At 34.8% G+C, this 24,799-nt stretch overlaps 1 protein-coding gene across 1 annotated transcript in view; it reads right to left on the bottom strand.

The window, feature by feature from the left end:
* Positions 1-13,314: 13,314 nt before the first annotated feature.
* Positions 13,315-24,799, bottom strand: part of LOC148954342 (uncharacterized) — a 43,173-nt gene continuing 31,688 nt past the window's right edge. The window contains exons 12-16 of the mRNA XM_089087047.1: positions 22,889-23,112; positions 19,678-19,946; positions 18,169-18,506; positions 14,105-14,358; positions 13,315-13,347 (exon numbers count right to left, since the gene is read on the bottom strand). Coding sequence (XP_088943173.1) covers positions 13,335-13,347; positions 14,105-14,358; positions 18,169-18,506; positions 19,678-19,946; positions 22,889-23,112 — 1,098 coding nt within the window. The 3' untranslated portion in view covers positions 13,315-13,334. The remainder of the gene's footprint in view (positions 13,348-14,104; positions 14,359-18,168; positions 18,507-19,677; positions 19,947-22,888; positions 23,113-24,799) is intronic.

Below are 24,799 nucleotides of genomic sequence, written 5' to 3' on the forward strand. Positions count from 1 at the left end.
CTATTGCTTTGAAGAGTTGCTTTTTTTTTTTGCTTTGTTGTTTTGCTTTGAAGAGTTGCTTATAGACTTTTATCCATTTATAGGAGTATACTTAGCTCACGGAAGGAGTGGCGTAGCTAAGGAGGAGGGCTGGGTAGGGGGAGCTTCTTCCGCGGGCACTGGTTGTGAGAGGGTGTGAGAGGGTGAAAACCCTACGCCTCTGCACGAAAGAAGGGAAGGGCAATAAATGCTTCCGATATCCAACTGAAAGATAATTATTTATGTTGTGTAAATACATTTAATGAAGTCAAACTTACAGTTTAGCATCAAGCACAACTTTCAACAGCAGCATAAAGACAAGTAAACCTGACTAAGCCTTTCAGTTACTTAAAAAATATAAGCCTTATATGGTAAAAAATCGGTACTTGTCGGTTACATAATAGACACTCAAGAAGTGAAGTTTGGTGAATGCTAATGAAATAAAATAAGATATGATATAAATACTATCTTTAATTACAAGATTATGAAAACTACCACAAAGAATTACGGAAGGGGGCCGCCCAGAGCGCATTATATTAAATACTTAAGCTAACCTAACCCAAATACCAACTAAATATTTAATTAAACTATAGCTATAATATAGTTTCTTAACGAACCGAAGGTAATTATCTGGTATAGACAGCGGCAAAACCGATCAGACAGTGGGTATTGTCTCATTTTCTCGATACAAGTTCTCGAATGTGTATTATATAAACGACAATTGCCAAAAGTTCTGCCCAGTAAGTGACGCATTTTAAAGACGAATACAACAATTTTGGCTGCCATAAAACTTTGTAAAAATCCTACCCTGGACTCGACCGCATTCCGTACACGAATGCAACAAACTGCCATAAACTTGGGTAAAAATCCTACCCAGGGTGCGTTTGCATTCCCAACACTAATGCAACCATTTCCGACGGCCATAAACCTGGGTAAAAATCCTACCCTGGATGCGTCTGCATTCCAAACACTAATGTAACCACTTCGGATTGCCATAAACCTGGGCAAAAATCTTACCCTGGATGCGTCTGCATTCCGAACACTAATGCAACCACTTCGGACTGCCATAAACCTGGGTAGCAATTCCTACACAGGACGCGACCGTCTTCCTGACACGAATACTTGAGACTTCCTGACACGAGCCGTAAAACTGGGTAAAAAAAATCTTCCCAAGACGTAACCGCATTTTGGATAAGAATTCAATTACTTTAGTCTGCCACAAAATCCGTTTTATGGTAGCATTGGTAGTACAGATCCGACTACATTTTGGACAATGGTAAGATTTAAAACTATCATTTTAATGAATATTAAAGTGATAGAACTGAGCGGTACATATATCTTTTCCTTTTTTCATTGGCTTGCTATATGAATTTGGTTAAATTAAAGTGAATATTGTCCAAGGATCTTCCGCAATGCCCAAAACCATAAACCACAATCAGAAAATAAGCTACTGTGCTCTAAACACTGCTACAGCGTTTACGGGGTCGCATCATATGACTAAATTATAAAATCTAAATTATCAATATTTATCATGATAAAAATTTGACATTTATTTACTTTGCTTCCGATAAATACTTTATTTTGAGCACACTTCTTTATTTGCTCAATTATGTATATACATACTCATGGCCGTATCCAGGGCGAGGGGTTACGGGATTTGACCCCCTCCACCCTGAAATTTCCATCCGACTCGTAAAAACGAAACTAAAATACATATAAACGAACTTTTGATGTTTAAAAAAAATATTGTACCCTCCACCCCCCCCCCAAAGAATTCTGGATAGCACTTGTAAATAGCACTTCCCAAACGAAAAGTATTGGTTCACTGAAAAAGATTGCGTTCATTAGTTCCCTACAGGGTTTATAGGGTCGAATATCTTAGGGATATATTTTCTTCATTGAGTAAACAATTTATTTCAAATACATGAGGCATCATTATTCATTACTACCTATAAAATCGCTCGACTATATATAGCATACGTATCCAAGAGATCTATAAACTTGTAACACCTTAACAAACAAATAACATTTCCTTATTTCTTCAGAAAGCTTTTGACCAGAGTACCTATACGGGATACTGTTCGAGTTTTTCCAAACTAACCTTAAACCGCGGTCATTATAATTTTTTATTTCTTCTGACGACCTTATTGCTGCTTCAAGCCGTCACCATCGTTATCATTCATACCAAGCTATTGCTGGTCATTGCTGCTTAAATTTATTTCGTTGCTGTTCTAAAATTCGGGACACATGCATCGAGAAAAGCAAAAATCAGATAGCCATTACCCAGTAATTGTCAATCTGACGCTGCAGAAACAATGGTTTCTCACTCCAGAAACTATATTTGAATCTTATTTTTTGGGGGGTTTAGGGAAGGGGAGGGGAAAGGTACCCTGGTTAGGTTAGGTTTCGTATTTAATATATATTATGCTTTACCCCCCCCTTAATGTGCAAATATATAGCCCAAATTTGTTCATAAACTATTATATTAGTAGTAAAGGCCCAATTACTTGAAAGGATACATGCACTTTCACAAGCCTGAGGCATGGATATGTGTGTGTATTTTCAAGTAATTGGGTTACCAGGGTCATTTGCCTATTACAATGAACTCTACATGAGTTGGCAGACATGTTTTCTATTATGACATCGATTTTTTGTATGTCAATCGATTAGAGAAAGTTGGTGGTTAGTCCAATATAATAACTTGATTGGTCGGTTTTCTAAAAAAATTTGCCATGCTATAATGTACTCAATTAAAAAAAAAAACCCGTCGTTATTGCGAGAGGCTTACTCAATTTACATCTTAGTGTTAACTGGGTGATCTAATTGCGTAGGTACTAAAGGAACATTTGAAGGTGGAGAAAAAAAGGGTAATTAGTGATTGGATAATTTTAACAAGAAATGACTGAAAAGTGTTTTGGAGGAGATGGAATGAATGTGTACTGTATAATACACAAGTGATGATTTGCACAGTGTTGTCAATTTTAAATAGTTTAGAAATAAAAAAAATTAACAAGAAATGGCTAAAAAGTGTTTTGAGGGAGTTGAGTTGCACGAGGGTTCAGTTACATGCGGATTCTGTTACTCGGGGATTAGTTAATTGAGGTCGTGGAGCAAGGATGGTCATTGGTACAGGGTGGCAGATCTCCTGGGGTGCACTGAAAATGGGGGCTCAGTTGTTCGTTGTTACTTTTACATAGGGGTTCAGTTACATGGGGGATTAAGTTATTTTTTCCGAGTTTACTTGTTTTCGACAGAAAATAAATGGTCTTTTATCAAACTTAACCATAGCTACCTGAAACTCTGCATAAATATCTTCATTTTTAATCTAATTGTTTAGGTACTAAAGGAACATTGAACATTTTTTCTGATTTTGTGTGACCACCCGGCACCCCAAAGACTCCTGAGCCTCCATTATAATACTTGTTAAGGCTTTATTATATCTTTTCAGAACAAATTATTATTTTAGGGAATTATTTCGGTGAAACAGTTAGAGACATTTTAAGAGATGATTTTAGAAGAGGACTTGTGGGTGAAACTCTTTGGTCGTTATAATACACAAGTTCCATTTGAACAGTGTTGTGAGGTCCCCTTACCGCAACCCCAAAGGGCTCCGATCCCCCCCCCCAACCCCGAACGAACCCCCCCTGACCTCAAAGGTTCTCTGGACTCCCAAAGGGCCCCCGGCGCCCAAATGGCTCCTGAGTCCCCCATTATAATACTTTTTAAGGCTTTATTATATCTTTAAATTTAGGGAATTATTTCGGTGAAACAGTTAGAGACATTTTAAAAGATGATTTAAAAGATGATTTTAGAAGAGGACTTGAGGGTGAAACTCTTTGGTCGTTATAGAAAAAATATCTTCATTTTTAATCTAATTGCGTAGGTACTAAAGGAACATTGAACATTTTTTCTGATTTTGTGTGACCACCCGGCGCCCCAAAGACTCCAGAGCCTCCATTATAATACTTTTTAAGGATTTATTATATCTTTTCAGAAAAAATTATTATTTTAGGGAATTATTTCGGTGAAACAGTTAGAGACATTTTGAATGATGACTTTAGAAGAGGATTTGAGGGTGAAACTCTGTGGTCGTTATAATACACAAGTTCCATTTGAACAGTGCTGTGAGGTCCCTTACAACAACCCCAAAGGGCTCCGATCCCCCCACACCAACCCCGTAATTTTTCTTAAATTCAGTTCTGATTTTTCTCAAAGAGATGAAAAATTTAAAGTTCTTATTATATCTTTTCAGAACAAATTATTATTTTAGGGAATTATTTCGGTGAAACAGTTAGAGACATTTTGAAAGATGATTTTAGAGGAGGATTTGAAGGTGAAACTCTGTGGTCGTTATAATACACAAGTTCCATTTTAACGGTGTTGTGAGGTCCCTTACCACAACCCCAAAGGGCTCCGATACCCCCACCCCAACCCCCAAGGAAGCCTCCGGACAGCAAAGGGTCTCTGGACCCCCCAAGGACCCCCGACGCCCCGCGGCCTCCGGAGTCCCCCATTATAATACTTTTTATGACTTTATTATATCTTTTCAGAACAAATTATTATTTTAGGGAATTATTTCGGTGAAACAGTTAGAGACATTTTAAGAGATGATTTTAGAAGAAGACTTGAGGGTGAAACTCTGTGGTCGTTATAATACACAAGTTCCATTTGAACGGTGTTGTGAGGTCCCTTACCACAACCCCAAAGGGCTCCGATCCCCCCACCCCAACCCCGAAGGAAGCCCCCGGACAGCAAAGGTTCTCTGGACCCCCAAAGGACTCCCGGCGCCCCGATGCCTCCTGAGTCCCCCATTATAATACTTTTTAAGGCTTTATTATATCTTTTCAGAACAAATTTGGACCCCCAAAGGACCCCCGGCGCCCCGATGCCTCCTGAGTCCCCCATTATAATACTTTTTAAGGCTTTATTATATCTTTTCAGAACAAATTATTATTTTAGGGAATTATTTCGGTGAAACAGTTAGAGACATTTTAAGAGATGATTTTAGAAGAGGACTTGAGGGTGAAACTCTGTGGTCGTTATAATACACAAGTTCCATTTGAACAGTGCTGTGAGGTCCCCTACCACAACTCCAAAGGGCTCCGATCCCCCCACACCAACCCCGAAGGAAGCCCCCGGTCCTCAAAGGTTCTCTGGGCTCCCAAAGGGGCCCCCGGCGCCCCAAAGACTCCTGAGCCTCCATTATAATACTTTTTAAGGCTTTGGTTAGGCTTTGGCTCATTAGGTTATGTTTGGCTCATTAGGTTAGGTTAGGTTAAGTTAGGTTAGGCTAGGTCAGCCTACGTACGCGCGCGTACGTAGGCTAACCTAGCCTAACCTAACTTAACCTTACCTAACTTAATCTAACCTAACCTAATCATACACCTAACTTTTTGCCTGTCTCTCACCGAACCTACGCTAACCTACGTGAAGCGTACGTAGGCTAACCTAACCTAACTTAACCTAACCTAATCTAACCTAACTTAATCTAGCCTAACCTAACCTAACCATACTCGCCGGAAAAGGTTAGGTTAACTTATAATTTGCGCTCATGATAATTTAAAATAAACTAAATTAAACATTTAGAAATGTTTCTATTTATTTATTAATATTTATTTATAAATAAAATAAAATATTGTTTTTGAGGTTAGATTAAAGAGTTTGAACGATTGTCTTTAATAATAGAGCGAGTCACTCATTTCCTAATTTAAAAATTTGAGGGGTAAATCCATCTGACAAAGGAGCTAATAGTATTACTTTTTATATCTTTCATCTGAAAATTTAGAATAGAACTTTAAATTTCTTTATTTCATTGTGGAACTTAAAACTGAAGCGGAAGATTTTTATTTTCTTTGGAGAAATTAGAATTGAAGTGTGTTCTTTGGTAAAGATCAGAAGAGAACTTGAACTTTTCTTCACTTCGTTGAGAAAATTTTAAATTGAACTAGAACTTTTATATCTTCCATGAAAATATTCACAAGTATGGTATTACTTTTTCTATCTTCCACCGAAAAATTTAGAATTGAACTTTAAATTTCTTTATGTCTTTGTGAAATAAAAAACTGAAGTGAAAGATTTTTGTTTTCTCTGGTGAAATTAGAATTGAATTGTGTTCTTTAGTAAAATTCAGAATAGAAATTGAACTTTTCTTCACTTCGTTGAGAAAATTTTAAATTGAACAAGAACTTTTTATCTTCCGGGAAAATATTCACATATATAGTATTACTTTTTCTATCTTCCACCGAAAAATTTAGAATTGAACTTTAAATTTCTTTATGTCTTTGTGAAATAAAGAACTTAAGTGGAAGATTTTTATTTTCTCTGGAGAAAATAGAATTGAAGTGTGTTCTTTAGTAAAATTCCGAAGGGAACATGAACTTTTTTATCTTTTGTGAAAAATTTGGAACAGTATTTTAAATTTTTCATCTCTTCGAGAAAATATTCACAGGTATGGTATTAATTTTTATATCTTCCACCGAAAAATTTAGAATTGAACTCTAAATTTCTTTATGTCTTTGTGAAATAAAGAACTGAAGTGAAAGATTTTTGTTTTCTCTGGAGAAATTAGAATTGAATTGTGTACTTTAGTAAAGTTCAGTAGAGAACTTGAACTTATTCTTCACTTCGTTGAGAAAATTTTAAATTGAACTAGAACTTTTTTTATCTTCCGTGAAAATATTCACAAGTATGGTATTACTTTTTCTATGTTCCACCGAAAAATTTAGAATTGAACTTTGAATTTTTTTATGTCTTTGTGAAATAAAGAAATTAAGTGGAAGATTTTTATTTTCTCTGGTGAAATTAGAATTGAATTGTGTTCTTTGGTAAAATTCAGAAGAGAACTTGAATTCTTCGGTATTACTTTTTGTATCTTCCACCGAAAAATTTAGAATTGAACTCTAAATTTCTTTATGTCTTTGTGAAATAAAGAACTGAAGTGTAAGATTTTTGTTTTCTATGGAGAAAGTAGAATTTAATTATGTTCTTTGGTAAAATTCCGAAGAGAACTTGAACTTTTTTATCTTCTGTGAAAAATTTGTAACAGTATTTTAAATTTTTTATCTCTTCGAGAAAATGTTCACAAGTATGGTATTTATTTTTCCGTCTTCCGCGGAAAAATTTAGAATTGAACTTTAAATTTCATTATGTCTTTGTGAAATAAAGAACTTAAGTGGAAGATTTTTATTTTCTGTGGTGAAATTATAATTCTATTGTTTTCTTTAGTAAAATTCAGAAGAGAACTTGAACTTATTCTTCACTTCATTGAGAAAATTTTAAATTGAACTAGAACTTTTTTATCTTCCGTGAAAATATTCACAAGTATGGTATGACTTTTTATATCTTCCACCGAAAAATTTAGAATTGAACTTTAAATTTCTTTATGTCCTTGTGAAATAAAGAACTGAATTGGAAGATTTTTATTTTCTCTGGTGAAATTAGAATTGAATTGTGTTCTTTGGTAAAATTCAGAAGAGAACTTGAATTCTTCTTCACTTCGTTGAGAAAATTTTAAATTGAACTAGAACTTTTTATCTTCGGGGAAAATATTCACAAGTATGGTATTACTTTTTCTATCTTCCACTGAAAAATTTAGAATTGAACTTTAAATTTCTTTATGTCTTTGTGAAATAAAGAACTGAAGTGGAAGATTTTTATTTTCTCTGGATAAATTAGAATTGAATTGTGTTCTTTGGTAAAATTCAGTAGGGAACTTGAACTATTCTTCATTTCATTGAGAAAATTTAAAATTGAACTAGAATTTTTTATCTTCCGAGAAAATATTCACAAGTATGGTATTACTTTTTCTATCTTCCACTGAAAAATTTAGAATTGAACTTTAGATTTCTTTTGTCTTTGTGAAATAAAGAACTTAAGTGGAAGATTTTTATTTTCTCTGGATAAATTAGAATTGAATTCTGTTCTTTGGTAAAATTCAGTAGGGAACTTGAACTTTCCTTGACTTCGTTGAGAAAATTTTAAATTGAACTTTAAATTTTTTCATCTCTTTGAGAAAAGTCGGAACTGAATTTAAGAAAATTTAGAATTTAAGTGAAACTTTCTATCTTCATAGAAAATAATCACAATAATAGTATAACTTTTCCTATCTTCTTTGGAAAAATTGGAACTGAACTTTAAATTTTTTATGTCTTGGTGAACTTAAAACTGACGTGGAAGCTTCACCTACGAAATACTAAGAAACCTTAGCTCAGAAAAGTCTGAAATATCCAACTACTCATCCCAAACTAGAAGTTTCAGACAACAAACACCTATGAGGGACTAAGAATCCTAGCTCTGAAAGGTCCAAAAAGCAAACTACACCTCCCAAATCATAATTTTCTGAAGGCACACACCTATGAAATGCTAAGAAATCTAACTCAGAAAAGTCAAAAATAGCAAACCACTCATTCCCAAATCACAGGTTTCAGTCAACACACACCTAAGAAAGGCTAAGAAATCCAGCTCAGAAAAGTCAAAAAATAGCAACCCACACATCCCAAATCATTGGTTTCAGACACCACATACCTACGAAAGACTAAGAAATCTGGTTATGAAAAGTCGGAAATAGCAAATTACATACCTCAAATCATAAGTTTCAGACAACAAACACCTATGAAATACTAAGAAACCTTAGCTCAGAAAAGCTTGAAATAGCAAACTATTCATCCCAAACTATAGGTTTCAGACAACAAACACCTATAAGGGCCTGTTTCACCGAAATAATTCCCTAAAATAATAATTTGTTCTGAAAAGATATAATAAAGCCTTAAAAAGTATTATAATAGAGGCTCAGGAGTCTTTGGGGCGCCCGGGGCCCCTTTGGGAGCCTAGAGAACCTTTGAGGACCGGGGGCTTCCTTCGGGGTTGGTGTGGGGGGATCGGAGCCCTTTGGGGTTGTGGTAAGGGACCTCACAGCACTGTTCAAATGGAACTTGTGTATTATAACGACCACAGAGTTTCACCCTCAAATCCTCTTCTAAAATCATCATTCAAAATGTCTCTAACTGTTTCACCGAAATAATTCCCTAAAATAATAATTTGTTCTGAAAAGATGTAATAAACCCTTAAAAAGTATTATAATGGAGGCTCAGGAGTCTTTGGGGGGCCGGGTGGTCACACAAAATCAGAAAAAATGTTCAATGTTCCTTTAGTACCTACGCAATTAGATTAAAAATGAAGATATATATTCTATAACGACCACAGAGTTTCACCCTCAAGTCCTCTTCTAAAATCATCTCTTAAAATGTCTCTAACTGTTTCACCGAAATAATTCCCTAAACGAAAAGATATAATAAAGCCTTAAAAAGTATTATAATGGGGGACTCAGGAGCCATTGGGGCGCCGGGGACCCTTTGGGAGTCCAGAGAACCTTTGAGGCCGGGGGGGCGTGCCTTGGGGGTTGGGGGGGGGGATCGGAGCCCTTTGGGGTTGCGGTAAGGGGACTTCACAACACTGTTCAAATGGAACTTGTGTATTATAACGACCACAGAGTTTCACCCTCAAGTCCTCTTCTAAAATCATCTCTTAAAATGTCTCTAACTGTTTCACCGAAATAATTCCCTGAAATAATAATTTGTTCTGAAAAGATATAATAAAGCCTTAGAAAGTATTATAATGGGGGACTGAGGAGGTATCGGGGCACCAGGGGTCCTTTGGGGGTCCAGAGAATCTTTTCTGTCCGGGGGCTTCCTTCGGGGTTGGGGTGGGGGGTTCGGAGCCCTTTAGGGTTCTGGTAAGGGACCTCACAACGCCGTTCAAATGGAACTTGTGTATTATAACGACCACAGAGTTTCCCCCTCAAGTCCTCTTCTAAAATCATCTCTTAAATTGTCTCTAACTGTTTCACCGAAATAATTCCCTAAAATAATAATTTGTTCTGAAAAGATATAATAAAGCCTTAAAAAGTATTATAATGGGGGACTCAGGAGGCATCGGGGCGCCGGGGGTCCTTTGGGGGTCCAAATTTGTTCTGAAAAGATATAATAAAGCCTTAAAAAGTATTATAATGGGGGACTCAGGAGGCATCGGGGCGCCGGGGGTCCTTTGGGGGTCCAGAGAACCTTTGCTGTCCGGGGGCTTCCTTCGGGGTTGGGGGGGGGGAATCGGAGCCCTTTGGGGTTGTGGTAAGGGACCTCACAACACCGTTCAAATGGAACTTGTGTATTATAACGACCACAGAGTTTCACCCTCAAGTCCTCTTCTAAAATCATCTCTTAAAATGTCTATAACTGTTTCACCGAAATAATTCCCTAAAATAATAATTTGTTCTGAAAAGATATAATAAAGCCTTAAAGAGTATTATAAGGGGGGACTCTGGAGGCATCGGGGCGCCGGGGGTCCTTTGGGGGTCCAGAGAACCTTTGCTGTCCGGAGGCTTCCTTCGGGGTTGGGTTGGGGGGATCGGAGCCCTTTTGGGTTGTGGTAAGGGACCTCACAACACCGTTCAAATGGAACTTGTGTATTATAACGACCACAGAGTTTCACCTTCAAATCCTCCTCTAAAATCATCTTTCAAAATGTCTCTAACTGTTTCACCGAAATAATTCCCTAAAATAATAATTTGTTCTGAAAAAATATAGTAAGAACTTTAAATTTTTCATCTCTTTGAGAAAAATCAGAACTGAATTTAAGAAAAATTACGGGGTTGGTGTGGGGGGATCAGAGCCCTTTGGGGTTGTTGTAAGGGACCTCACAGCACTGTTCAAATGGAACTTGTGTATTATAACGACCACAGAGTTTCACCCTCAAATCCTCTTCTAAAATCATCATTCAAAATGTCTCTAACTGTTTCACCGAAATAATTCCCTAAAATCATAATTTGTTCTGAAAAAATATAATAAACCCTTAAAAAGTATTATAATGGAGGCTCAGGAGTCTTTGGGGCGCCGGGTGGTCACACAAAATCAGAAAAAATGTTCAATGTTCCTTTAGTACCTACGCAATTAGATTAAAAATGAAGATATTTTTTCTATAACGACCACAGAGTTTCACCCTCAAGTCCTCTTCTAAAATCATCTTTTAAATCATCTCTTAAAATGTAACTGTTTCACAGAAATAATTCCCTAAACGAAAAGATATAATAAAGCCTTAAGATGTATTATAATTGGCGACTCAGGTGCCATTGGGGTACCGGGGGCCCTTTGGGAGCCCAAAGAACCTTTGAGGACCGGGGGCCTCCTTCGGGGTGGGGTTTGAGGATCAGAGCCCTTTGGGGTTGTGGTGAAGGGACCTCACAACACTGTTCAAATGGAACTTGTGTATTATAACGACCACAGAGTTTCACCCTCAAGTCCTCTTCTAAAATCATCTCTTAAAATGTCTCTAACTGTTTCACCGAAATACTTCCCTAAAATAATAATTTGTTCTGAAAAGATATGATAAAGCCTTAAAAAGTATTATAATGGAGGCTCAGGAGTCTTTGGGGCGCCGGTTGGTCACACCAAATCAGAAAAAATTTTCAATGTTCCTTTAGTACCTACGCAATTAGATTAAAAATGAAGATATTTATGCAGAGTTTCAAGTAGCTATGGCTAAGTTTGCTAAAAGACCAGTTATTTTCTTGCGAAAACACACAAAATCAGAAAAAATAACTGACCCCCCCGAGTACCTGGCCCCCTGTATAACCGCAACCCCGGACCCCGGGACCCCCCATGGACCGGAACCCCTGTATAACCGAACCCCGGTACAACTGAACCTCCGTGCTACTCGACCCCATTTAACTAATCCCCGTGTAACTGAATCCGCATGTAACTGAACCCTCGTGCAACTCTACTCCCTCAAAACACTTTTCAGCCATTTCTTGTTAATTTTTTTTATTTCTAAACTATTTAAAATTGACAACACTGTGCAAATCATCACTTGTGTATTATACAGTACACATTCATTCCATCTCCTCCAAAACACTTTTCAGTCATTTCTTCTTAAAATTATCCAATCACTAATTACCCTTTTTTTCTCCACCTTCAAATGTTCCTTTAGTACCTACGCAATTAGATCACCCATTTAACACTAATATGTAAATTGAGTAAGCCTCTCGCAATAACGACGGGTTTTTTTTTAAATTGAGTACATTATACCTTGGCAAGTTTTTTTAGAAAACCGATCAATCAAGTTATTATATTGGACTAACCACCAACTTTCTCTAATCGATTGACATACAAAAAATCAATGTCATAATAGAAAACATGTCTGCCAACCCATGTAGAGTTCATTGTAATAGGCAAATGGCCCTGGTAACCCAATTACTTGAAAATACACACACATATCCATGCCTCAGGCTTGTGAAAGTGCATGTATCCTTTCAAGTAATTAGGGCTTTACTACTTATATTTTCATCCTATTTTGTTTTATTTCATTAGCATTAACCAAACTTCACTTCTCGCACGCGTCCCAGATTTTAGAACAGTACCTTCATTTCCCTTCAAAACACCAAAATTAAATTTTCTAAGCAGAAGAGCACGTGTTTGAATGTTCCAATGTACCTTACGTCCTATGTTGGATCTAAGCTTAAAACTGAATTATAATTTGCCTCTTCGATTTCAGTTTTAGATGGCATTGTGCTTATTTCGCAACTTATATATTATATAAGTTGGATACATAGTTCGGGGCAATGGGTATGGGTAACTTATAGAGGGAACTGGCGCTAGCATCAACGTCATCTTTTTTCAGAAATAAAAACTCGTCAAAATTAAAAATACACAGCGACATTTGACTCCATTTGATAGACAATTTGATAGCCAACATTTGATAGCCAATTTTGAATCATAATTGCACACAGAGAAAGAAGGGAGTTACCCTCAAAGGTTTATCTGGGGAACCCTACCCTTTCTGAAGAATTTTCAGCCTAAAACCACATCATTTTATATTCTTTACTGAATCTTGAAATAATGCTCCGAAATCTTGGCCGATTCCTCTAGTGATTTGACTTCGTCTAACCTGAATCGTCTGGTGATTTGAAATCGTCTAACCAAGCATTGGAAGGAAAAAAAGCGAATCCTCATATACACGTATGATTCAAATAGTCCGATTTTTCGTTGCTGAGTAAGGGCTACTTCGTGTCTACCTTTACATTATGCTTAAGTTGACCAAGTAAGATAGGTTAGCAAAAAAAAATTCTCGAAGTCTTCAAGAAAACTACTTTTCAGCCATCATGTGACAACCTTGCTTATAGTCTCTACTGGCGTGCAAATTTAAGTCATAAATAGATTTAAGTTGATTTAAATATATTTAATGAAAAAAAACAAGACAAAATAGCCTAAGGCAGTTTATCGGCACGTGATTCACCAAACTCGAACTGTTGCCATACCTCAAATTGATCTTCACTCGTCCCAACTGAAATGAGAATAAAATCTCGTAATAAATGACACATAATCTACATAAATCAATTTGATATCACTGACAAGAATCAATACTTGAACAAAATATATATTTCCAGATCATTTTACTTTGTTCGATAATGTCTCTTTGATGTTAAGGGACCGGGGTTTAAAGCAAAATTTTTGTGAAACACTTGAAATAGAGAAAATTTGATTCGAGAAAATAGCTATAAATCGGGACACAGGTGAATTTGGGCTGAGTTCTATCTACGATATTTTATTAAAATCTGACAGAGTTCAATTCACCCAATGTATTTGACCTCTGTCCAAGTGTTATATCATTGAACGCTAATGAACCGAATCCAAGAAGCTCAAAGAGGCTAGCATATATGACCGAAAGTGAGTAAAAACTTGAGCCATGGCTAATTATAGTAAAGCCAAACAGATAGTCTCTGTGAGAGGTAAAGCTGGCATAAGTTTTTCAGAATTATAAAAATGATACATTCACTACTGAATTGAATTTATTGACAACGCGATGTAATGCACTTGACATATGGAGTAAAGAGAAAAAAAGTAGCAAAAAGAAAAGGAATGAACTAAGGTAGATAGGCACAAAGTAAAAATAATTTAAAAAGTTCTGTGAGCCATCTGGAGATTGATTGTTAAAGGATAGTCATGTTAAAAGTCAAGTAGGGGTAGGAGTATTTGCTAATATCAGTATGAATTAGCTCTTAGGGGGTTTAATCGTAATTTATACTTCAAAAATTACTCACCATTCTCTAACATGGACACGCGGCATACATTTTCCATGCAGACGAGAAAAGAAATGACCTCTTATGCACCTCTTAAGGAATGGTCTACCTTTCCAGCACTTAGCATAGTATTTGCAGCGGCTCAAACCGGACCTGTTCTCAGACCTCAGGGTGAGGTTGTAGGTCTGCTCCTCTTGTGAACCCGCTGCTTCGCGAGTTTCTCCGTCAAATTTTCCTGCATCGATGCTGTCTATTATATTTTGACGGACTGAATCCTAAAAGTTAATGAATTAGTAGTGACAAGCTTTTGACTGTTTCTATGATAGACGGGTGATTTATGTGGTTTTATGTGGAGGATTAAAAACCCCCTGCAATAAATATACTAATGCATTAAGATTAGTACATCATAACCTAAGAAAGTGTTTTAGTATCCAACTATTACCATACATTTCAACAGTGGAGGTAGGGAAACCTCATGATTAACTTGAAGGGCTCCCAAGAAAGTACTTCGAAAATATTGTAATGCACTAAAACGGATATTAGCGAAGAATGCCGAATTCTTGAAAAATCACTCTGTCCTTTAGATGAAAAAACCCTTTTAAATCTCTAATCCCCTAAAGGAGGTCTCCCGCTCCCACAAAAGAAAATTTTTTATTCAAAACTTCGCTCAAACCAATGTCTAGTGATGATATTATTGTGTGATTGCTTTGTTCTGCTTCCCAGTGAAACAGGGACGCCTAGGAGCTGGTACAATTAAGCAGGGCGTTTTTCCTAGATGTTTAGAGCCGTTTCAACATACATATTTATTATTCTTATTATTTTGCTTGTAAGAGTAAAGTTCACTTCTCAGTTGATCAGTTATAGAGACGACACAAACACAGAAACTACTGACTTAGAGACAAGACACTCACACACAGAGACGACACACAAATAGAGACGACATACAAAGAGACAACACACACACACAGACAACACACACAAAGAGACGACACAACTTTTTTCAGTAGTCTTCAATTGTTGATAATATTTAGTAATCAAAAGCCCCAGTTGTCAGCCAAATTTATACAAAGTATTTGGGTCGTAATGCTATATTCGTCGCTCTGGTAATTACAATTTCCACTTTTTTACAATTATTAATCCGGAAGTTACGTCAGATCAAAATTTCGAGAAAGATATTTAGCCAAAAAAAAGTATAAGTTAGCAAAAAAAATAATATGCAAATTTTGTTTTAATTATTCATGTAGGTTGAGCCAAAACCAAAGCTTCATTAATTCAAAAACGTTCAGAAATTAAATAAAAAAAAACTTTTTAACTGAAAGTAAGGAGCAGCATTAAAACTTAATGAACAGAAATTATTCCGTATATGAAAGGGACTGTCCCCTCCTCAACGCCTCGTTCTTGACGCTAAAGTTCACAGCTTTTTTTTAAATAAAAAAAACTTTCGTTTTAAGTTTTAATGTTGCTCCTTACTTTAAGTTAAACAACTTTTTTCATTTAATTATTTAATCATAGGCATGTTTTTATCATTTAATCATTTTTTCATTTAATCATCATAGGTTTTTTTCATTTAATCATAGACAGCGCGCGAGCGCTGCCTAAGTAAAGAACGATGTAACCACAGTTTTTTTTCTTCTTTCTTCGACAGACACTTCGTATCGAAGGAGTTGTCTTAGAAACTTCGAAAAGGGCTCATTCGATTGGAAATTGGGGTGGCTACTGCCCTTTTTAATAGTCAAAAGTGATTGAAGGGCAACTAGCCCCCCCCCCACGCCCATTATTCCCCCAAACATATCCAATTAAAATTTTTAGATAGCCGTTTTGTTCAGCGTAGTTGATTTTAAAATAGAAAATATCTTTTTGAGGAGGATACTCCCCCACAACCCTCGGGGCAAGGGTTTTAAGCTATGTCCTGGGGGCATATAAGGTTTTTTATAGAAGGTGTTGTCATAGAAACTTCAAAACAGGCTCATTCGATAGGAAATTCGAAGGGCTAGTACCCTTTTTAATAGTCAAAAGTAATTGGAGGGCAACTAGCCCCCCCACGTCCATCACTCCCCCAAACACATCCAATCAAAATTTTGAGATGGTCATTTTTTTCAGCGTAGTTGATTTCCCAAGCCCTCCCCCCCCACGCCCATCATTCCCCCAAACTCATCCAATAAAAATTTTGAGATAGCCATTTTGTTCAGGGTAGTCGATTTCCAAATAGAAAATATGTTTTTGAGGAGGACCATCCCCCACTACCCTCAGGGCAAGGGTTTTAATTTATGCCCTGGGGGCATATAAGGTTTTTATAGAAAGTATTGGCGTAGAAACTTCAAAAAAGGCTCATTCGATTGGAAATTCAAAGGGCTAGTTCTCTTTTTAATAGTCAAAGGTCATTTGAGGGCAACTAGCCCCCACCCCCCACGCCCATCATTTCCCCAAACACATCCAATCAAAATTTTGAGATAGCCATTTTGTTCAGCGTATTTGTTTTCCAGATAGAAAATATTTTTTTGAGGACACTCCCCCACAGCCCTCAGGGCAAGGGTTTTAATATATGCCCTGGGGGGATACAAGGTTTTCAAAGAAGGCGCTGTCGTAGAAACTTATAAAAAAGCTCATTCGATTGGAAATTCAAAGGGCTAGTGCCCTTTTTAACAGTCAAATGTGCCGTGGGGGGGCAACTAGCCCCCCCCCCCCCGCCCATCATTCCCCCAAACACATTCAATCAAAATTTTGAGATAGCCATTTTGTTCAGCCTAGTTGATTTCCAGATAGAAAATATAAGTTTGAGAAGGACACTCCCCCACAGCCCTCAGGGCACGGATTATAAGTTATGCCGTGGAGGCATATAAGGTTTTTACTGGAGGGCATATATACATAAAATACAAATGAATGTGCATTGTCAGTTTAATATACATAAACTGATATTTAGTAATCAAAATGTTTATATTATCTGATTTATTAAAGTTATAATAAAAGTAAGAACATTTATATTTTTTCAGTAAAGTGCAAATTTTGTTCTGGCCTTGGGAAGGCATAGGGGTTTTGTGCCCAACTTATTTTAATTTCTGCTCGTTTTGAGTTTGACTCGGTTAATTATTGTAATTTCTGTTCGTTTTGGGTTTCATTTATTTATCGATGCTGATTTGTGGTAGTTTCACGCTTGGTAGATTATTTGATTTTATTTTTGCTAATTTTTTGTTTAATGGAGTTCTTTACTTTTCTTTGAAAAACTTATTTTGTGGAAAAAGTTTTTTAAATTAATTAAAAAAAGAAAAGCCTATTGCTTACACTTAGCATTTTTCATTCGGAAGTAAACTTTTTTTTTATTTAATTCCTGAATAAGAACCAAGAGGATGGAATAGACTCCAAGCTTTCAATTCAATTGCAAGAAAATTATTTACTAACTCATCCAAGTTATTTAAACAACTTTTAAATGGGAAAGAAAAATGTGTGATAATAGGAACATAATAAATAGGTACAATAGTCCACTAGGAATTATAGTACAAAATATATTACAAATTTTCATACACGGAAATTCGTTTTTTTTTAACACTCATGTTAAATAGGATTGCAAAGCCACACAGCACACATGTATTTAAAAGCCAGTTTAATATACACAACAACAAACACACACACAAAAATAAACATTGACACTCAACACAATTAAATCAGTTGATGAAAATAACTGATGGAAATAAGGATTAATAGTTGAATGGAAATGAATTGAATCAATTAATTTTATGCAGCCACTCTGCTGCCAGTTTTTTGTGTTTTTAGTGCCAGAGTTTTTTGCTTTTTTTGGGGGGGGGGGCGGCGGCTATTTTTAATTATATTGTCATAAGATGAACTGAGTTGAGTTAATATGAAGTACTTATTTTACCTTTTTTATTGTTATTTATTTGTTTGGTTATTATCTGTATGTAAACGGCCTGTTAGTGTTTTGTAACTTTTTTTGGGATAGTATTTTAAATTAGTTGATTGTCATATACGAAACTGAACTTAAATTAGAATTGAGTTGGTATGAAGTTCTGCGTTGAAGATTTCCGTGCCAGAATAAAAAGGCAACAGTGTCATTAAAGGAAAACAAAGATTACCGTTGATTTCATAATACTGGCAATCGTTTCCAGAGGGAGGGTTATAGCTTTGGATTCACCCTTTTCGTCAATTTCTTCTGCAACTTTTACTGGTGTTTCTGGGGTATTAGCAGTAACAATTTCTGCGTTTCTGAAATCCATCATTTTGCCCTCATCTTTTGATGTAACTATTAGGATTGGAACTTGGAAGGTCGTGCTGGCATCTGATATGAATTTAGCAATATGCCTAATAAGGGCTGCGTCAACTCGTGCTTTCTCGGTCTTGCCATTTAGATCAGAGTGGAAGTTGAGGGAGGCAGACGGGATTTCATAGCCATTTTCAGTTTTCTTGACGTTTCCTGAAACAAAAAATTATGATGTTTTCTTTAACCGTACATTTGTCTTACATGAATACTTTACTTTCAGTCTTACATTTGTTAAAAAGGGATTTTTACGTTTAAAAAACCCCGGATTTCATTATGCTGACAATTGTTGCCAGAGAAACAATTCCAAACAAAACCTAAGAACTTTTCATGCGCAACAACAACGATTTTAAAACTGAAACCCCTCTCCCAAAGAAAGCTTTACAGAACAAACCGAATCAAAATCTAGGGGCTTTTCAGCAGCCTAGGAATGCCAGTGTTTTTCTTCTAAGCCTCACCCTTCCATTCTGAAATTCCTAAATAAGCTAACAAATAAATAATGAGTAAAAAGGAGTCAGGATTGGAAATAAAGTTTTATACCTTCCCTGTGCTTTCTCTAAAAATAAAATTCTTTTCTAAATGCATGGGCTATTGTACTCGATCTAAGCTTCTGAAGAACCAGTAGCCCTTAAGAACCAACGATAGCAAAGAGATCTAAATTTTGATAAGATTACAGTAATTTAAGCCATCAGTTATGTCTTGAATGCACAGGAATCTGATAAGCAAAAAATATCGGTGGTTGGACTGACATTGACATGGTGCTTTAACATGGTTTAATGTGGGCTTAAATCTTGATTACTTATATTCAAAAGAATAGCTCATTTTCAGAAACCTGGATGGAATTCCTATTTGATGGGGTAATTTTGGTTTGATGTTATCTTGATTGTTTCTACTTATTAAAGCTTGACATTCTTGCAGAAAAAGAACATCAAGGAGTGTGTGGGCTTGTTAGATGGTGTAGGGACAGATTTGAGCATTTTGTCCACCATAACAGTACAGTGGCTATCACGTCTTTGATACGCAATAGGTTTTCACATCGATCCTACATGCAGCCCCCTCTAACCTCACTAGGTCTAACCTCTAACCTCATGCAACCTCTTTCGGTTATTAATATTTTGCTTTACAACATGGAGTGAAGAGATACGGCAAGAGTATCTTGTCAGTATCAGTAGCTGGTAGAGAGATTATCAGGAAAAGCATGTTGAAAAGGAACTATCTGGAAAAGAGATTACCAACAAAGAATGTATTAAACCATTACGAAGACTCCTGTGCATCACCGGGCGTTTTTAGCTAGCATTAAATAAAACCCTTGTTGAGGATACCTTACCTGTGAGTATACCGCTACGGATATGCAACCCAACTTCCAAGGCATTTTTTTCTTCAGCCATAGCTCTCTCTTCTTCTTCAAAAGCACGGGGCATGTCTGAACGGTATCGTTGCCAGTACCGAGTATAGTATGGGGTACGATAGCCATAAGGATAAACGGTGTACGGATAAACAGCTTGTGGGTATCTATGGGGCCAATACGGTCTTCTTGGCAGGTATGAGCGATCAGCTTCCTCTGGATCTTTTTCAGCGTCATCACTCTCTTCAACGCTTAAATAAATACTTAGATAAAGGCACTTATTAAATCAACAATTTTAAAGTTTTTATAAAATTAGTATCAGACTGCCAGGGAAACCTAAATACTTAATCATATATATCATACAGAAAGAGGCGTTCATCATGCGTTTATCTTCAGTTTAGTGCAAATATAACTTTTTAGTATTTACTTTGGTATTTGGTTGCATAAAAAAACAAAAATTCATTAACTTTTTAGTATTTAGTTTGGTTGTTTAAAAAACAAAATTATCCGAAACAATCCGACTGCAAAATCTATATTACAGAAATCAGAAGCTTTGACTGTTCAAACTAGAATCATAAGCTACTTGTTCTTATTCTTTTATGGGAAATTTTTAATTTTAATTGGTTTGGGAAACATGTTGAGTTCGAGGGTCGGCTTCCAGTCCCAAGCCCAACAAAAGAAATCCTTTTTAAGAACATATTCATCGGGTGCAACTACAGACTGCGATTTGCTTCCAGGAGTGCAGCAGTGGAACAGAGTTCCATTTTTAGTTATTAAAACATACGTAAAATTATATAAAATGCGTATTAGAATTTATACGATGAACGAACATTTTTAATAAGTGGCACCAGAAACAATTTTGGGGACAAACCTGCCCTGTATGAAGACAAACTTGGCTTGTACGAAGGATTGTATCTTACATGAAATACATGTGAGACATGTAGTGGCTTAAATTTATTATTGTTTGGTTTATTTTTCACCAGGCCACTTTGTATGGAAGGTGTGACAGTATAAACCTCCAAGGGGGGACAATTTTGTTGTAAATGGAGAGTTCTAGAGGAAATTTTAAGAGCCAATTGGTTCAGCCAGTTTCCCTAAATATTTCTTAAACTGGAAATAAACCAGTCCCAAAATGTGAGCAGAATCTTTTTCAAATTAAATCAAATTTATATATACTCAGGCTAGTAATAGTTTACATTATTAATTATAATTATTATTATTATTAATTATAATTTTTATTGTACTAATTAATATAAATTTGAATATTATAAATAATTAAATATAAAATATATTGCATATAAAATATATGTGTGTGTATTTCAAAGCTAGTAAAGCCATATGTAAAACTGATATGAATAAGCATGATTAATAACCAGGAACAAATAAATAAAAACTTCCATTTTAGAGACTTTATATCTTTCAAAATGAAATTGCTTAATGCCTTTATATATATCTACGAGATTGGTTTTAGGGTGTTGATTTAAAATTCTACAATTGAAAAACATTAATTAAATATGAAATGTACTACACCTACGCAACTAAATATGATACACATAACAATATTCTATATAATTATATTATAATATTCTATATAATTATATTTAAGCAGTAAGATATTGCATTATTACATCTTACCTTTTGCATTATTACATTATTTACCTTTTACATTATTACATCTCACTGTATATACATTTATATAAATTTTAACAGTATTATAGTAATACCAATTATTCTCCTTTCCTTTTTTATTCTTTAATAATAATTTCTGGTCGTTTTGAGTTTCAGTTATTGTAGGAAAGAAAACTTTCCTAGTATATTTCGTAGTCCCCTAGTCAATACCTCACTCTTTACGCTGAAGTTCAAATTTTGTTCCAATTCTTTAACAAACCCCTTAATCAAAAAGGCCGATAATTAGAAAAATAGCTCTTATGAAAGTACTAAAAAAACTTTAGCGTAAAGAGCGAGGTATTGACTAGGGTGTGAACCCAATCATATACGTAATAATTTCTGTTCGTCTTAAGTTTTGATGTTGCTCCTTACTTAGTTGAAAAACTAGTTTTTTTTTCAATTTAATTTCTGATCGTTCTTTTTTAAATAATGTTGGGAATCCGGCGCCCCCTTCATAGCAATGTTCCTTCCCCCATGAAAACTTTGCTTCCCAATAACCAATAATATATGTAAACATTGGGCAAAGTTCATAACTTGCAGCCCTTCCCCCGGGGACTTTGGGGGATTAAATTATCCTTAAAGACATAGTTATCATAGACATAGTTATACATAGTAGACATAAATCATATTTCAACCATGCTGAACGAAATGGCTATCTCAAAATTTTAATCGGGTGACTTGGGAAAAAAATGAGCGTGGTAGGGGGCCTTAAAAAGGGCACTAAAAAGGGCAATAGAACTTGAAACCTTCGTTTTTTAGAGTTTGGTTACTATTGAACCGGGTCGCTCCTTACTTACAGTTCGTTACCACGAACTGTTTGAAAATCACTAAGGCCGTTTAATTAGAATAAATAGCTCTTTTGAAAGTACTAAGAAAAACTTTAGCGTAATGACGACAGGGCGAACCCCCTAATATACGTAATGATTTCTGTTCGTTAAAAGTTTTAATGTTGATCCCTACTTTCAGTTGAAAATACTTTTTCAACAATAACTTTTTTTTTATTTAATTTCTGGTCGTTTTTTAAATATTGCTGGGAAATCCGGCACCCCCTTCATGGAAAATTCCCTTCCCCCATGAAAAATTTCTCCATTGATTGATCCTCCCATGTAAATAAAATATTTCCTCTTTCCATAGAGGATCTTTCCTCCTTCCAGGAGGATCTTTCCTCCTTCCATAGAGGAAAGATCCTCCCATGTCTTTTGATGTATCTATTAGTATCAAAATTCCGTTTTTTATAGTTTTGGTTACTATTGAGCTGGGTCACTCCTTACTTATAGTTCGTTACCATGAACTGTTTGATAATATCACTATTACATTATGTATATATTACTAAATATAAATAGAGAAGAAGTGAATAGAATGTTTATAAAGAGTCAATAGATTATTTCTCATCTATTCCCATCATAGATTTTCACATTCTAGCGAATAGATTGTGGAAATTGATTATCTCCTCTCCCTGTGCTATGTAATAAAAACCAAATTTATACACCTTGCAATGCATATGTGTAGACTAATTTATACTCACTCTAGGCCAGTCTCATCTTTTCCGTCTTCAAAGGCCCAATCACGGAACCAAGGACGTTCATACCATGGCAACTTGCCAAAGGTATCGACAGTTCTTTCTGTTGTTTCATCGCAGCGGTATGCAGTTATTGGGTAGCAGTTAAATTTCTTACCAATAACAATTGTAGTGGCAGGTCTTCTAGTCAGAGTTGGTGTTGTTACAGGAATACGAATGGCAGGCCTTGGCTAAAAGGAAATGGAAAAAGAATTGACTATTATTATTCAGAGAACGATATTATTCAGTACAAATATTAGAATTATAGTATTATAGTAGTATTATAAATATTAGTATTATATAAAGTACTATTATAGTATTATTATAGTAATTCCAAATATTTTGTAATTTAAAAGTTTAATTTAAAAGTGTAATTTAATTAAAAATATAGAAACAGCATTTATAAAATACTTTTTATATGAAATAGAAAACATAATGAGAAAGTCAATATAATAGTTAGCTCCGACTGTATTCCGATTGATCTTTTATTATTATAAGTTTTTTACTGCTCTTTTATTAGAAGCTTACTTATATTTAAAAATTAAAGAAGAATTTAAATAAACTGATTTAAATAGACTGATCTTTTATTAGAAGTTTACTTATATTTAAAAGTTAAAGAATTTAATTAAAAATATAGAAACAGCATTTATAAAATACTTTTATATGAAATAGAAAACATAATGAGAAAGTAAATATAATAGTTAGCTCCGACTGTATTCCGACCGATCTTTTATTAGAAGTTTTTGACTGATCTTTTATTGCAAGTTTACTTATATTTAAAAACTAAAGAAGAATTTAAATAAAAATATAGAAACAGAATTTATAAAATACTTTTTATATAAAATAGAAAACATAATGAGGAAGTAAATATAATAGTTAACTCCGACTATCCTCCGACTGATCTTTTATTATTAGAAGTTTTTGACTGATCTTTTATTAGAAGCTTACTTATATTTAAAAATTAAAGAAGAATTTAAATAAAAATATAGAAACAACATTTATAAAATACTTTTTATATAACATAGAAAACATAATGTTGAAGTAAATATAATAGTTAACTCCGACTGTCCTCCGACTGATATTTTATTAGAAGTTTTTGACTTATCTTTTATTAGAAGTTTACTTATATTTAAAAATTAAAGAAGAATTAAAATAAAAATATACAAACAGCATTTATAAAATACTTCTTATATAAAATAAAAAACATAATGAGGAAGTAAATATAATACAGCATTTATAAAATGCTTTTTATATAAAAAAGAAAACATAATGAGGAAGTAAATATAATAGTTAACCCCAACTGTCCTCCGACTGTCTTCCGACTGATCTTTTATTATTAGAAGTTTTTGACTGATCTTTTATTAGAAGCTTATTTATACTTAAAAATTAAAGAAGAATTTAAATAAAAAATATAGAAACAGCATTTATAAAGTACTTTTTATATAAAATAGAAAACATAATGTTGAAGTAAATATAATAGTTAACTCCGACTGTCCTCCGACTGATCTTTTATTGGAAGTTTTTGACTTATCTTTTATTAGAAGTTTACTTATATTTGAGAATTAAAGAAGAATTAAAACAAAAATATACAAACAGCATTTATAAAATACTTTTTATATAAAGTAAAAAACATAATGAGGAAGTAAATATAATAGTTAACTCCAACTATCCTCGGACTGATCTTTTAGAAGTTTTTGACCGATCTTTTATAAGAAGTTTACTTATATTTAAAAATTAAAGAAGAATTTAAATAAAAATGTTGAAACAGCATTTATAAAATACTTTATATAAAATAGAAAACATAATGAGGAAGTAAATATAATAGTTAACCCCGACTGTCCTCCGACTGATCTTTTATTAGAAGTTTACTTATAAGAA

The sequence above is a fragment of the Artemia sp. Qi Xiang Cuo genome, chromosome 3, assembly GCF_049724085.1.
Source record: "Artemia sp. Qi Xiang Cuo chromosome 3, ASM4972408v1, whole genome shotgun sequence".
NCBI classification, from domain to species: Eukaryota; Metazoa; Arthropoda; class Branchiopoda; order Anostraca; family Artemiidae; genus Artemia; species Artemia sp. Qi Xiang Cuo.